The sequence below is a fragment of the Cydia pomonella genome, chromosome 14 (genome assembly GCF_033807575.1).
Source record: "Cydia pomonella isolate Wapato2018A chromosome 14, ilCydPomo1, whole genome shotgun sequence".
NCBI lineage: Eukaryota > Metazoa > Arthropoda > Insecta > Lepidoptera > Tortricidae > Cydia > Cydia pomonella.
Genome location: NC_084716.1, coordinates 18847307 through 18860634, shown reverse-complemented (window position 1 = coordinate 18860634; position 13328 = coordinate 18847307). Strand labels below are relative to the sequence as shown.

The following is a 13328-nucleotide window of genomic DNA, read 5'->3' as shown; positions in this document are numbered from 1 at the left end:
TCCGTTGGCTTGGCCACCTCGAAATGATTGGAGAAGATCGAGGTATAAAAAGAGTATATTTGGGTCGACTTAGTGGATGCCGTCCTGTAGGTCATCCTAAGTATAGAGTGAAGGTCTCCGTGAGTTCGGCATCAGTGAAAGCCGGCATGAATCCGCGCAGGACCCGCGGTATAATACGATTTTAGAACTAGTTTTTTTTTTGTATTACAAGCTTCTGCCCGCTACTTCGTCTGCGTTTAATGATGATGATAGGTTCAAATGATCCTCTATCCTTCCCCGCACCTCAAACTAAATTTCATCTTAATCAGTTTAGTTGTTTAAGCAGGAAAAAGTAAAAAACTGACAGTGTTACTATGGCATATAATTATAATGTAGTAGCGATTATGTATGTAGAGTGAGCTGCAAAAAATGCACTTTCACGGCTGATAGTACAATTAGAAAAAAAAATTTGTAATCTACGAGCCATACATTTTCACTGGCCATCGGCTCCCTGTAACTATTGAGGTTACATTCATATTACAACTGCAGCAGTTCGAATTCAAACTACAACAACATTACTGCAGCAGCAATGCAGCGCGAGATTACTGTTGTCATAAATTGCAAAAAACGGGAAGTAACATCGATTTTGAGATTTGCGACAGCATTGCAGACGCCGAGTGTATACCTAGTACGATTACACCTACTGCGCTTTACATTGAGCGCGATTATCGTGTTTATTTTTTTCAACTTTATCAGACTTACATAATGATTAAGTAATCTAATTATATACATTCGAGATATTAATTAATTACATCTGCTCGTATATAAACGCATACTCTTCCCAGCTATGCACACTTCAGACCATACATTCAAGATGGCGGTCAGGCTCCTGCTCCCGTTAGCGTTCCTAATAGTCCAAGTGTCTTGTGGTCAGAACAGCTTGACCTTCGTCATAGACCATACTAACTCTATGGGCGATGTAATTCTCGAAGTGAAAAAATCGGCTAAGTCCATCATGGATTTAGTTTTAAAAGAAAAGAAGAGTCAGATTGAAGATATTGTGCTGGTGTCCTTTGGTGATCCGGGTGAGTCCTGTTCCAGTATATTTATTTAAATATCTATGTGGGCTTTCGCAGCCTGTCAGAAGATACCTGGGTTCGAATCCTGGTAATGGTATTTCTTTGTGTGATGATCTTCGATTGCTGAATTATAGACGTTTCCCATGTTAATAAGGTACCAGGTACCTATTTATTTATATACTTCGCGTATTATACCAGTCCAGTTCAGTTCAGTTTTTAGTTCTTATGGCATCTGTCCAAAGGGAAAATTTTGCCAGCGTCAAGGTTATGGGATGCAGAATCATAATGACGTGATCATGGTGACGTGCAAATTGGGTACTTGACACATGTTTAATATTATAAAAAAAAAATAGTTAAATGGATAGAAAATGATCCATCTATTATAAAAAAGTGGAATTTAAAAAATTATATAGAATAATACAAGACTCCAGTCTCAAAAAATTTTTTTTTTCTTCTTTCAAAAATAGAAAAGAAAATGGTACCATTCGATTCCTTACATTTTATTAAAAAATAAATTGTATGACAACTATACACATAAACGCAATATTTCAGGGTCAAAATGGCAATTTCCTTGATCTTCCATACATTTAGGACAGACTTATATAATGTGACGTCACATCACATTATCATTTTGTTAGAGGCGTTTCAATCGTCGAGTGCGAGCGTCAGACTTTAACTCTCATTTCTGACCTTTGTATTGCTTAAATGCCATGAGTCCTATATAAACATTTGATCCTCAGGAAAATTAAGATCGTTTGACATTATCAGTGATCGGTTTTTTGGATTCGACATGGGGTGAATGACCTCAATCATTATGTTAGTATGGATATGCCCCGGGAATCCGGGCTTTATGTTATTAGAAAAGGCAAAAAAATACAATGTGTTTATTTTATTACACTTTAAAACATCTAAGTAGCTGATAGACGAGTACTTTTACTTACCATTCTATTGTCTAAATCGAACAAATGAGCACAAGTGTTTACACCGACAGCTCATTTGCTGCCTCCAAAGCGGCACATTTTGTACCGTTTGGATAAAAGTTCGGCGAGTAAGTACGCGTGTCTATCAGCTAATATATGGTTACTACGGGTTAATTGTTTGAATAAATGAGTTCGTTATCAAAAAGTGAATTACACTTCTTTCAACTGAGAGGTAGTTTGAGAAAAACAATGTCCACAATGTCAAATGGTTTTATTGCTCACCAAAAATAATTAGAACTGAAATCCAGAGAAAATAATGAAATGTCAAGATTTTGAAGTATTTTTTATATAAGCATATATCTGTCATGATGGAAAAAATATAATATATATGCTTTAATACTTTGTGGAGGTTTTAATATATTTTGCTTTAAATAAAATGTTGAGATTAGGAAAAGAATAGAAGTTTTTGTCTCAACTGGTTGCCATGTAAGAGTAAAAAATTCCTTAGAGATAATTTAAATTGTTTTATTTTTGTACGGTTTGTTCGGTATCGCGGGAAACTGTCGTATCTATATTAACTTTTCTGCTTGATATCCCGCGAGGGAGAATCCAAAAAACCGATCACTGGACATTATTTACAAAAAGCCTGGTTGGTTACTTTTGAAAAGTCGTATCTCATTCAAGTGTGACATTCTATTTTCTTCATAATCAATGCTGTCATATTTTTGTGTTGTTGGGTGTCCATGATTGTAGATAATTTTTTCCTTACCAAAAAGTTAATAACAGAAAAAGAGCGTGATTGTTTTACTTAATTTTTTTATACTACTTCGGTGGCAAACAAGCATACGGCCCGCCTGATGGTAAGCAGTATCCGTAGCCTATGTACGCCTGTTAATATGATGGTGAACGATTCATTAACATTTACTGATTGTGTAGGCTGTAGTCCTACTCACGTCGCATGAATTACTCTGTATCAACAGATGTATTACAGAGTAGTATATAACAATATATTAACACTAAAATTCGCATTTCAAGATATCTTCCACACTCCAATTTATTTACGTAGGTATAACAGAAAATTATCTCTTTTTATAGAACTGCTACTCAATTTCCGCATAATATCAAAAATGCACAACGTTAATATTCAAGTTTTCACTTCTGCCGGCACTCCCGGAGTGCAACCCGATTTTTTAACCGACTTCAAGATTTCAAAAGAGGAGGTTATCAATTCGGTTTTTTTTTAATGTTTGTTACTCCATAACTCCGTCATTGCTGAACCGATTTTGAAAATTAATTTTTTGTTTCAATTTATATATATACAGATTGGTCCCGTTTTTGTCAAAACTCAGTTCTGATGATGGGATCCATGAGTAATCGAGGGAACTCTTCAAATGTGAAAGGCATACATATAGTGATTTTTGTATTTTCTGTAACAAATCAAGCATTTACATTTGAAAAAGTGATATTTGATGAAGTGGAACTGCTGATGATGATCAGAATGGAACTCTTCAACGACGCATAGTACACGTTTGACGATTTCTCCTCTTCGCTGTGTTTGTTAAAAGGCTGTCAATACCTAAAGCGCGCACACTGTCTATTTGTATCGGAGTAAATGAGATAGCACTGTCGCATGTTACTGGGCCTGGGCAAGGGAATAATAAGAAAATTATTTAATTAAAAAAAGTGGATTATTAGTGTAATATTTTACTCATTAGCGGTTTAGATATAATAATAATAATAATTCAGCCTATAAACGTCCCACTGCTGGGCACAGCCTCCTCCTCTCATGGGTGTGTTTAGATATAAATGTTTTGAAATTGTGATTTTAATTGCAGACCCATAAGTCAAAACAATAAAGACATAGAACCGTTTAATTGTGATTTTAAGACCAATCTTTGCAATTATTTTCTATCGAGCCGATTTCGTTCAATCATGTATCGAGTACAACCACGGTCTTTGAAATATAATTAATATGAACATATATTTTTCTTACTTGACTAAAACAAATAGTCTTTCTTAAAAAACTGTTTAAGTAACATCAATTTCAAAGACATTGGGTGTTGACAGCCCCTTAAGTAAATTAATTTTCAAAACAAATTTTTGTCAAGTTCGAGTTCTGACGATGGGGTCCATGAGGAATCGAGGGAACTCTTCAAATTGAAAGGCATACATATAGTGATTTTTGTACTTTCTTTAACAAATCAAGCATTTACATTTTAAAAAGTGACATTTGATGAAGTGAAACTGCTGATGATGATCAGAATGGTACTCTTCAACGACGCATAGTACACGTTTGGCGATTTGTCCTCTTCGCTGTGTTTGTTAAGCAAATTAGATTTTCTAGACAAATTTTTGTCAAATTTGAGTTCTGACTATTGGGTCCATGAGGACTCGAGGGAACTCCTCAAGGTTAAAGGCATATATATATCACTATATATCAAATTCATTAACAAATCAAGTATTTACATTTGTAGAAGTGACATTTGATGATGAATAGAACGGAACTCTTCAATTATGCATAGTTCACGTTTGGCAATATGTTCTCTTTGGCAAGCAGTTAGGTTTTCAAGGCACATTTTTATATTTCTATCCTATTTAGTTTTTTTTAATAATTATCTGGTGCTTTATTTCATGCATGGTGGGAAATAAACCCTATTGCGGTTATCTTACCTGTCAACCATAGGGCAAATCTGAAATGTGTCAAGGTGGGTGCAGTGGGAAAAAAAAAACATGTTACCTCCTTTTCTACATAATTAGGCGTAGGATGCTGTCTTTTTAATTTCATTGTATGAAATATAAAATCAACAATAATCGTTCTTTCACCGGTCTCCCTCAACGAAGTCGGTTTTTTTTCTTAAATATTATTATTTATTTAAATGGGAACAGTTTAAATATACAAACAGGAAAAAGAGTTTGAAAGGATTTAGAGTTTTATATTGAAATCTTTCATAAATTTAGCAAAAACATAAACAAAGGGAGTATTAACCAAAGAAAGGATATGATTTATATTAATAGGACGTTGGATATAGTCAGGAAGAAAATTATACCTGTACGATGACCAACAGTTTAAAATTATACCTGTACGATGACCAACAGTTTAAAATTATACCTGTACGATGACCAACTGTTTAAAATTATACCTGTACGATGACCAACAGTTTAAAATTATACCTGTACGATGACCAACAGTTTAAAATTATACCTGTACGATGACCAACAGTTTAAAATTATACCTGTACGGTGACCTTCTTGACGTTTACGTTAACGAATGCGAGAACTCGATCGCAGTCCATCTCACTCGCACTTGTGATTGAGAGGGACTGCGATCGAATTTATGCAATCACTAGCGTACATATCAAATCCTAACTCATGGTACGGCTACGGGTTTCTCTTGTAACGCGAGAAATTAGATAAAATACACACGGATGACAGGCTACGACAGATATATATTTTTAAATAAACATTACAGAATTATAGACAATCATCTGATATATAACCTTTTTGTTATTATTCCAACACTCCCACTTAACAAAAACAAACTTATTAAAAACTTCTACTTCTCATACAAGAATAAACTTGGGAATATAAATTAATACCTACTGCACTGCTTAACACGTAGATAAACCCAACAGCTCTATAAATTTATAATGTTTGTTGGCCACCAAGCCTTTTGTCAGAATATCTGCGGGCATTTCTAGTGTTGGCAGATATTGCAATTTAATATTGCTTTTAACAATGTTTTCCCTTAGGAAATGGTACCGCACATCAATTTGCTTGGACCTTTTGTGGAATATGGGATTGGCTGCAAGCTTCTGAGCTGACTGATTATCATTGAACACAACTATAGTATAATCATTATGAGTTATCTCATATTGCAGACGTTTAAGATAAATAGTTTCTTTACAGCAATCAGCTAGCCCCATATATTCAGCTTCGGTGCTGGATAAGGCTACTGTACTTTGCTTTTGTGTTTCCCATGAAACAGCACATCCTGAAAGCTCGAAAAAATATCCAGTATATGACTTACGATCTAAGATATTGCTGGCCCAATCAGCATCTACATAGGCTTGCAGATGTGCATTGCCATCCTTTGAATATCTTAAACGCAAGTCTTTGGTTAGCTTTAAATACTTAAGAACACGCTTTGCATAAGCCCAATGTTCTTCTGTGTAACATGTATTGAACTGGCTTAAATAATTAACTGAAAATACAATGTCCGGTCTTGTAAGAACAGCTAAATACATCATACTACCTATCAGTTGCTGATATGGCAAGGTCTTGTCGCAAACTTCACTTTTACTTGCATTCAGTTTAGGCTCAATAGGAGTCGCTGCTGTCTTACAATCAACTACATTAAATTTATCGAGAACCTGCTCTATATATCTTTCTTGATCAATGGTAATAACTCCGTTGTCCTGATCGTGGTTAACTCGCATGCCTAAACATTGCTTAATAGATCCTAAATCCTTAATTTTGAAATTTGTTGTCAATTCTTTTTTCAAACTGTTCATTTCATTTTGACTATCTGAAAATATGAAAAAATCGTCTACATACAACAATATCACAGTTTTAGAATGTTCATTAATTTTGGTAAACATGCACGGTTCCAACGATGACTTTTTGTAACCGATCGATTGTAAAGAATTGTCAACCAAAAAAAAGTAATATCACAGCTAACACCATAGTAGGGTAAAGGCACCAGTAGTCAGCCTTTTTACGAAATTTCTATGTTCAAGCTCCGTAGCCTATGTACGCCTGCAACTCCAAAGGAGTTAAATGCGCGTTGCGTTGCGTATATATGAAAAGTTTTTTCTTGCTTTTTAGAAGTTATATTCAGGAAAAAGACTCGGGATGAGGCAGAACTGAAGCGGGCACTAGACGGGATCCATGTGCATAGCGGAGGCGACTGTCCGGAGACATCGCTGGCTGGCATCAAGAAGGGGCTAGAAGAGAGTCGACCCGGCTCCTATATCTTTGTGTTTACTGACGCCTCGGCGAAGGACTTCAAGAAATTTGAAGAGATAAAAACTTTGTGCCAGGAGAAACAAAGTCAGGTAAAAATATTTATAGAGACCGTTTTTGCGCCAACTTGAATAAAACAACGTTCTCGTTTGCCGCGGCCTGTTTTACTTGGCGCCATAGCTGATGCCAAGAGAAGCGTCGGTCGGCCTATGTTACGGCATAAGGACTGCGCCAAGCGAGACATGCACGCCTTCAACATCCCTGTTCATAAATGGAAGGAGCTTGCCGAGGACAGAGATATGTGGCGCAAACTGGTGTTCGACGGACGTAAGATCCATGATGAGGCTTGGTTTAAGACACTTGCTAGTAAGCGAGCCAAGCGTCATCAGCCCGACACCTGTTCGCCACGGACACACTACACCTGCCTGGCTTGTGGTCGTGTTTGCCGCTCCCGTATTGGCCTACACAGCCATGAAAAGCGCTGACACCTACCTACCTACCTGACACTGTTTGAATAGTCTGTAATAGACTCAAAGGCCAATGATGAATAAAACAAAAGAGTTTCATTATCAACGACATATTTTCATAGAAATTTGATATTAATGATGACATTACCCTAGTTTGTTAGGTATTTATTGCAAATGGCATGTAGCTTGGTCCGACTGGCCCTATAGTCATGTTTATTATTAGATTTTTTATGTTTTAGTTAGTATTTTCCGCGTGTCGGTAGCAAGGTTTGTCTAACCCTCGTGCTTTGAAATCATTGCAACGCTCAAGATTGCACTTTTCGAACTCTTCGCTAAGCTCAATGCCCGATTTCGGAATCTTTTAGCACAAGGAGTTACACAACCACTTGGCCCCCTTTGTAAAACAAATAACTATTGAAAACTTAAAAATATGTTTTTTCAGATTCATTTCATCCTGACCGGAGACTGCGCCGACATTTCTTTGCCTAGGTCGCAGGTTTACAACAAAATAGCAGCGGCGAGTAACGGACAAGTGTTCAGAGTTAAAAAACGCGAAGTTCAACAGGTACGTTAATCACTATACTCGTAATAACGTCCTGTACGTTCCGTCAAGTGGTGTAACTGGAGACAGGAGGGGTAACATTAGAACATTCCTGAATTATATGGACGTCAGTCTTTGAATAAATATTTGGGAACACTCATACACAAATCGAACTTTCCCCACACTAAGCAAAGCTTGTACTATGGCTACTATTTATAGGCGAAGATATACTCACACGACGATAACACCCATGACTCAGGAACAAATATCTGTGTTCATCACACAAAAAAATGCCCTTACCCGAGATTCGAACCCGGGACCATCGGCTTCATAGGCAGGGTCACTACCCACTAGCCCAGACCGGTCGTCAGAATCAGGATATACCAGACTCAGGATTTATCATGGTACATTTTTCAACTACATTAATTCACAAAAAAACTTGGCGGTTACCTATCCATCTGTAACTTACCTAACTAGTTAACATCCTGTTAGGATTTTTTTCATCGCCTACTTCAGTATTTTAAAGAAGTTGAATATATATATATATATCCAATATTATTATTATTATTGTTGGGATGTTGCGGGCCTTTGAGTGCCACGTCGACCAAGCAGTGATCTATTGTGACGGCTTTTAAAGTTCATTACTAATGCCCGTGGAATCCAGGAAGTTCCAGATTCTTTGGGCCATAATGTTCTGTACCTCATAGTCGCAATACATGCCGCCCTAAGTTCTTCTTTTTGACATTAGTGGTCCACAGGAACAGAGGATAAATAAAATAAATAAATAAATATTATAGGACATTATTACACAAATTGACTAAGTCCCACAGTAAGCTCAATAAGGCTTGTATTGAGGGTACTTAGACAACGATATATATAATATATAAATACTTAAATACATAGAAAACACCCATGACTCAGGAACAAATATCCATGCTCATCACACGAATAAATGCCCTTACCAGGATTTGGACCCAGGACCATCAGCTTCGTAGGCAGGGTCACTACCCACTAGGCCAAACCGGTCGTCGAATGAGGATGTGCATTGCTATCTCCTCGGTCTCCTGGCAGAACCAATATATATATATATATATATACTCTTTTTCTATCTATAAAAGTGACCCAGAACTTTTTGTAACCATCGGTTGAGATATTTAAGCCAGACCAAAATATTCGTCTTTTCCGACACTTTCTTCTAGAGATGCCACGAATATTCGGCAACTATTTGGTATTCGGCCGTCTATTGTCTACTATTAGGCCGAATAACGAATATCTATTACACCTACCTAAAAAGAAAAATTACACAATAAAAATAACCGCAGACCACTACATTTAATATTTAAAATGTATTCTTTTAATGCATTCAAAGTTGTTAAATACGAAAAGCTTTTTTTTTTGTCGATTAGGTATAATTTTATTTATATATATCGTGGCTTCGATTTGATTGACTCTAATTACATTCACTAGTACTGAGCAACAATAATTAAATCTTAGTAAACGTTGTGCTTCGTTGGCGAATAGTTTTCATAATTTATGTCACTCAAAATGTTCGCATTTTATGCCGAATATTCGGCCCTTCGGCCGAGAGTGGGGCCGAATATTCGTTATTCGGCCTAAAACCACTATTCGGGCCATCTCTACTTTGTTCCCTAATCTTCCCATATAATCACAATCAAATAGCTACAAAAATGATCTTGACGACCAAGAAAATTCTTAAAAAAAGATTCTCAGTTTTACCCGTATGTTTGTCCGCGATTATCTCACGTTTCGGTGAACCAATGTTGATGCGGTTTTCAGAAAAGTGTTTGTTACATTCTTTTAATTTTAGGTTCTCGAGTACGTGAAGGAAACCATTACGGGAGATAAGGATGTACTCATTTCTAAACCCGTCCCTGCTAACGTCATGACAGAAGTGAAAGTAAGTACCTCATTACAGTACAAAAGAGGGCGTAAAGCTGGAAAATTATAAGAGGATAAAAGATATCCAGTGGGGCGACACTCCTTTCGGCTTTTCCCGGCTCCGTTCGGCTCAACATTGCTCCGAGCAATTATTAGGGTTGGCACAACTTGATGTCCCTATACGTGCACCTGGGAGAATCAACTTTTTAGCGTCACTCGTTGCCATGGTTACGATTAGTTGTCCAGGGGACAAAAGTTCATTGAAATACTGATTTTATGGTACTTAAATGTATCAAACTTGCGTTTTTGTGGTCGTTATAACCAATGTCCATAATGGGCCACCTACTAAGCATGTTAATAGAACGGCATACAACGTCTCTTCAAACAAACTGTGCCACTGTTGTCCCTTGGACAACGGAACAGGATAACAAAATAAAAAAAGTTGATTCACCCACCTGCACCACAGATAAAATAATGACTTAAATTTTGACAACCCTAAATGGCCGAAAGGGATATTGCAATGTATAGAAACGGACAGCATAATCCGTCCCTGAATCGTTGCCAAACTTCAGTTTTGTAGGAAGTGCCATTTCTGTACGATAGTACAATTATTTATTCTGTGGCGCCGCGCAATACTTGTCAAATCTTGGAAGCTAACTTTGACCCACGTCTCGTTCCCGAAATTTGATTAAGCTGCATTTTGCATACATATGTAAATCGGTTGACAATGCAATGTTATGATGACATGGAGCTGATATGATGATGGAGACAGGAGGTGGCCATGGGAGCTCTGTGATAAAACAACCCAAAGTAAGTGTGTTTGGGGTTGTTAGAATTGTCAAACAAAATTTTTCAAGGCTTTTCCTCTTGATAAAAACGTGTATAAATTTCAGTATATTACAAAAAATAAAAAATTTGCGTCGGACCCTTTTTTAAATTAAATTAATTAAAACTTCTTTATTAAATACAACATATAGGTATGGTCCATAAATGTGTTATTTATAGCTTATCAGTTATGTTAGTAACAACCGTAACCTGATAAAAAGAATATAGACAATAGCTACTTTGTCCGCTGACCCATTGCCCACAACAGAGGACAATCTAGCTTATTAGCTATTATGTTTAGAATGCAGTTGCTACTCGCGCGAACTCTGTCAAGCATTGAGGCCGTTTTCTTGCGCCACACGGCATCAAAACCGTCTGTGCGCGCCTCCGCGAACATGGACGATGCGTTGCAGAAACGCGGCAGTCTCAACAGCATCCTAAAACATTATTGTATTGAATGCGCAAGGCATTGTAAGCTCGCTGAGTATATTTAACCCACAGACTTGACGTGTACAATGATATACAGTAAGCCTTAAAGAGAGTTTGACTTCATCTGTACACCGAGCAAATCTGCGGGCTAGCATGTTCGCTCTAACTGACAATGCCCTGCGCTCCCTCTCCATATCTAAATCGTCCTCTAAGTCGTCGGTCAGCAAGTGTCCCAAATATTTGAAATGTGTCACCCTTTCTAGTGGGACACTTTTAAGGATGATAGGTGTTCCAAAAACAGGACATTTACTTCCCGCTTTAAAGACCATGATTTTAGTTTTACTTACATTGTAAGTCAAACCATGCGCTGTCGCGTACGCCTCACACATCTGGATTAGCTGACGCAATGCTGCGTAACTCAGGTTATTGACGCAGAGACCGTCAACAAAACAGCCGACTTGAGTGCTAATATAACAGTAAAACACAACACAACAAACAGTTTAATATTACAGTAGCTAAATTACATGCGTTTGGCGAATTGGAACCATATTTTGAATTTTTAAAGAGCGTTTGCGTCTGGAAGGGCGCGTTACGATTTGTTTGATTAGGTTTTTTATGACTGTTTTTAGTTTAGCTATGTAAGTTTGTAAACCATGATTCCAGTTCAAAATCGACGAGCACACAGAGAACGCGGTAGTATCTACTTCTGGGTCTGATGTGTTTCTAGAAGTTTATGACCCGAATTCTCACTTAAAAAATGGCACGCCTATTACGTGGACGAGAAATGTTAAGGTAGGTAATGGGATAAGTATAGAATGTAATGTTAGATAAATGACCAACATTAAAGTATTGAAAACAAGAGTAATCACATATAAGAAGATTTATGGCAGACGAGTTTATAAAATGTAACAAATAACAAACAAATCGGGCTATTCATAATGGAGGGCTCCGTACCTAATACATACGATGTAAAAAGTCATACCAGCAAATTGGCATATATCCCCGGAACTTAGGTAACTCCATAACCTTACCTATTTCATATATAACATTAGATATAAGTATAAGTTTAAAAGACAGTTATGATTTATTCCAGGTAACGAAACTTACAAATTTAGTACCCGGCACCTACACAGCGAAGGTGAAAGGCTCCTCCCTAGTCAACGTAATGGTGTTCGGGCGTACGGACTTCACGTTCCAACATGGCTTCTCCACTGAAGTGGAACCCAACCTGAAAGCTACTGACACACAGCCCACTACAGGTACAGTCATGATCACAAATATCTGTGTTGATTAGACAATGAGATAGAAATACCTGCTCGAAAGTTCGAACAGAAATACGACCGGCACACCGATATAGGGGAGCGCGCGAACCGCGATGCGAATACAACAAAAAACTTCCATACCGTTAAACCATCCAACTATAAATAAATAAAAAATAATAATTTATTGCAGACTGGGTCCATAGCTTGGTTAGTAAAACACAACATAAAAAAAACTAAATACAATAGTTAATGGTTAGGAACAGAGAACAAAAAAATAACGGGCGTTCCGCCGTCCCGGAGAGTCAGAATGTCATCTTCGTTTGTTCTCATCTTGCAAACAGCAAATACTTGCAAAGACATAATTCACCAGCAACTTGCTCTTCTTTACGACCTTGTGGATCGCGAAGTACCGTACTACAAGTACTTACCTACGCCAGTTCTCAAAAATGGTCGAGCCACGCTCTATTGGGATCAGGACAGGACTATTGTAGCCGATGAGCCTGTAGATCGATATCACCATCCCCCACGATGAGAATCTCTTGAAAGCCAAGAACGACAAGTCCAGCAACCGCCATGTGGGATGTTGATCCTTGGCTCACGAGATAACCGACATGTGGGATGTTGATTCGACGATCATTGTCCCGATAGTCGTTTCAGTGAACGGTCTTATAGCGAGGAGTCTCGACCAACATCTTTAGAGACTCGCTAGGTAGTTGGATCAAGGGTCAGATGCAGAAGGCGGTTGTCATGGACACGGCGCGGATAGTCTGGCAGTTCCTCTCTCTGCAGCCCTGTCTACCGGCAGCTTGGGCTCAGCCCCGCTGCCGATATATTCTCGATCTCTAATGAAAAAATCGTTTATTCCTGGTTTATCTTTCCATAGATATGAACCGGAAAGTAACTGCCTAATTAAGCATATTAAATACTGGCGAAAGTTGATATCAACATCTAACTGCGCGAGTTTT

General features: G+C 37.7%; 1 protein-coding gene across 1 annotated transcript in view; it reads left to right on the top strand.

The window, feature by feature from the left end:
* Positions 1 to 704: 704 nt before the first annotated feature.
* LOC133525144 (hemicentin-1-like) overlaps positions 705 to 13328 on the top strand; it is a 44453-nt gene continuing 31829 nt past the window's right edge. The window contains exons 1-6 of the mRNA XM_061861403.1: positions 705 to 1064; positions 6803 to 7032; positions 7850 to 7972; positions 9777 to 9866; positions 11765 to 11893; positions 12195 to 12360. Of these exons, the coding sequence (XP_061717387.1) occupies positions 827 to 1064; positions 6803 to 7032; positions 7850 to 7972; positions 9777 to 9866; positions 11765 to 11893; positions 12195 to 12360 (976 nt within the window). The 5' untranslated portion in view covers positions 705 to 826. The remainder of the gene's footprint in view (positions 1065 to 6802; positions 7033 to 7849; positions 7973 to 9776; positions 9867 to 11764; positions 11894 to 12194; positions 12361 to 13328) is intronic.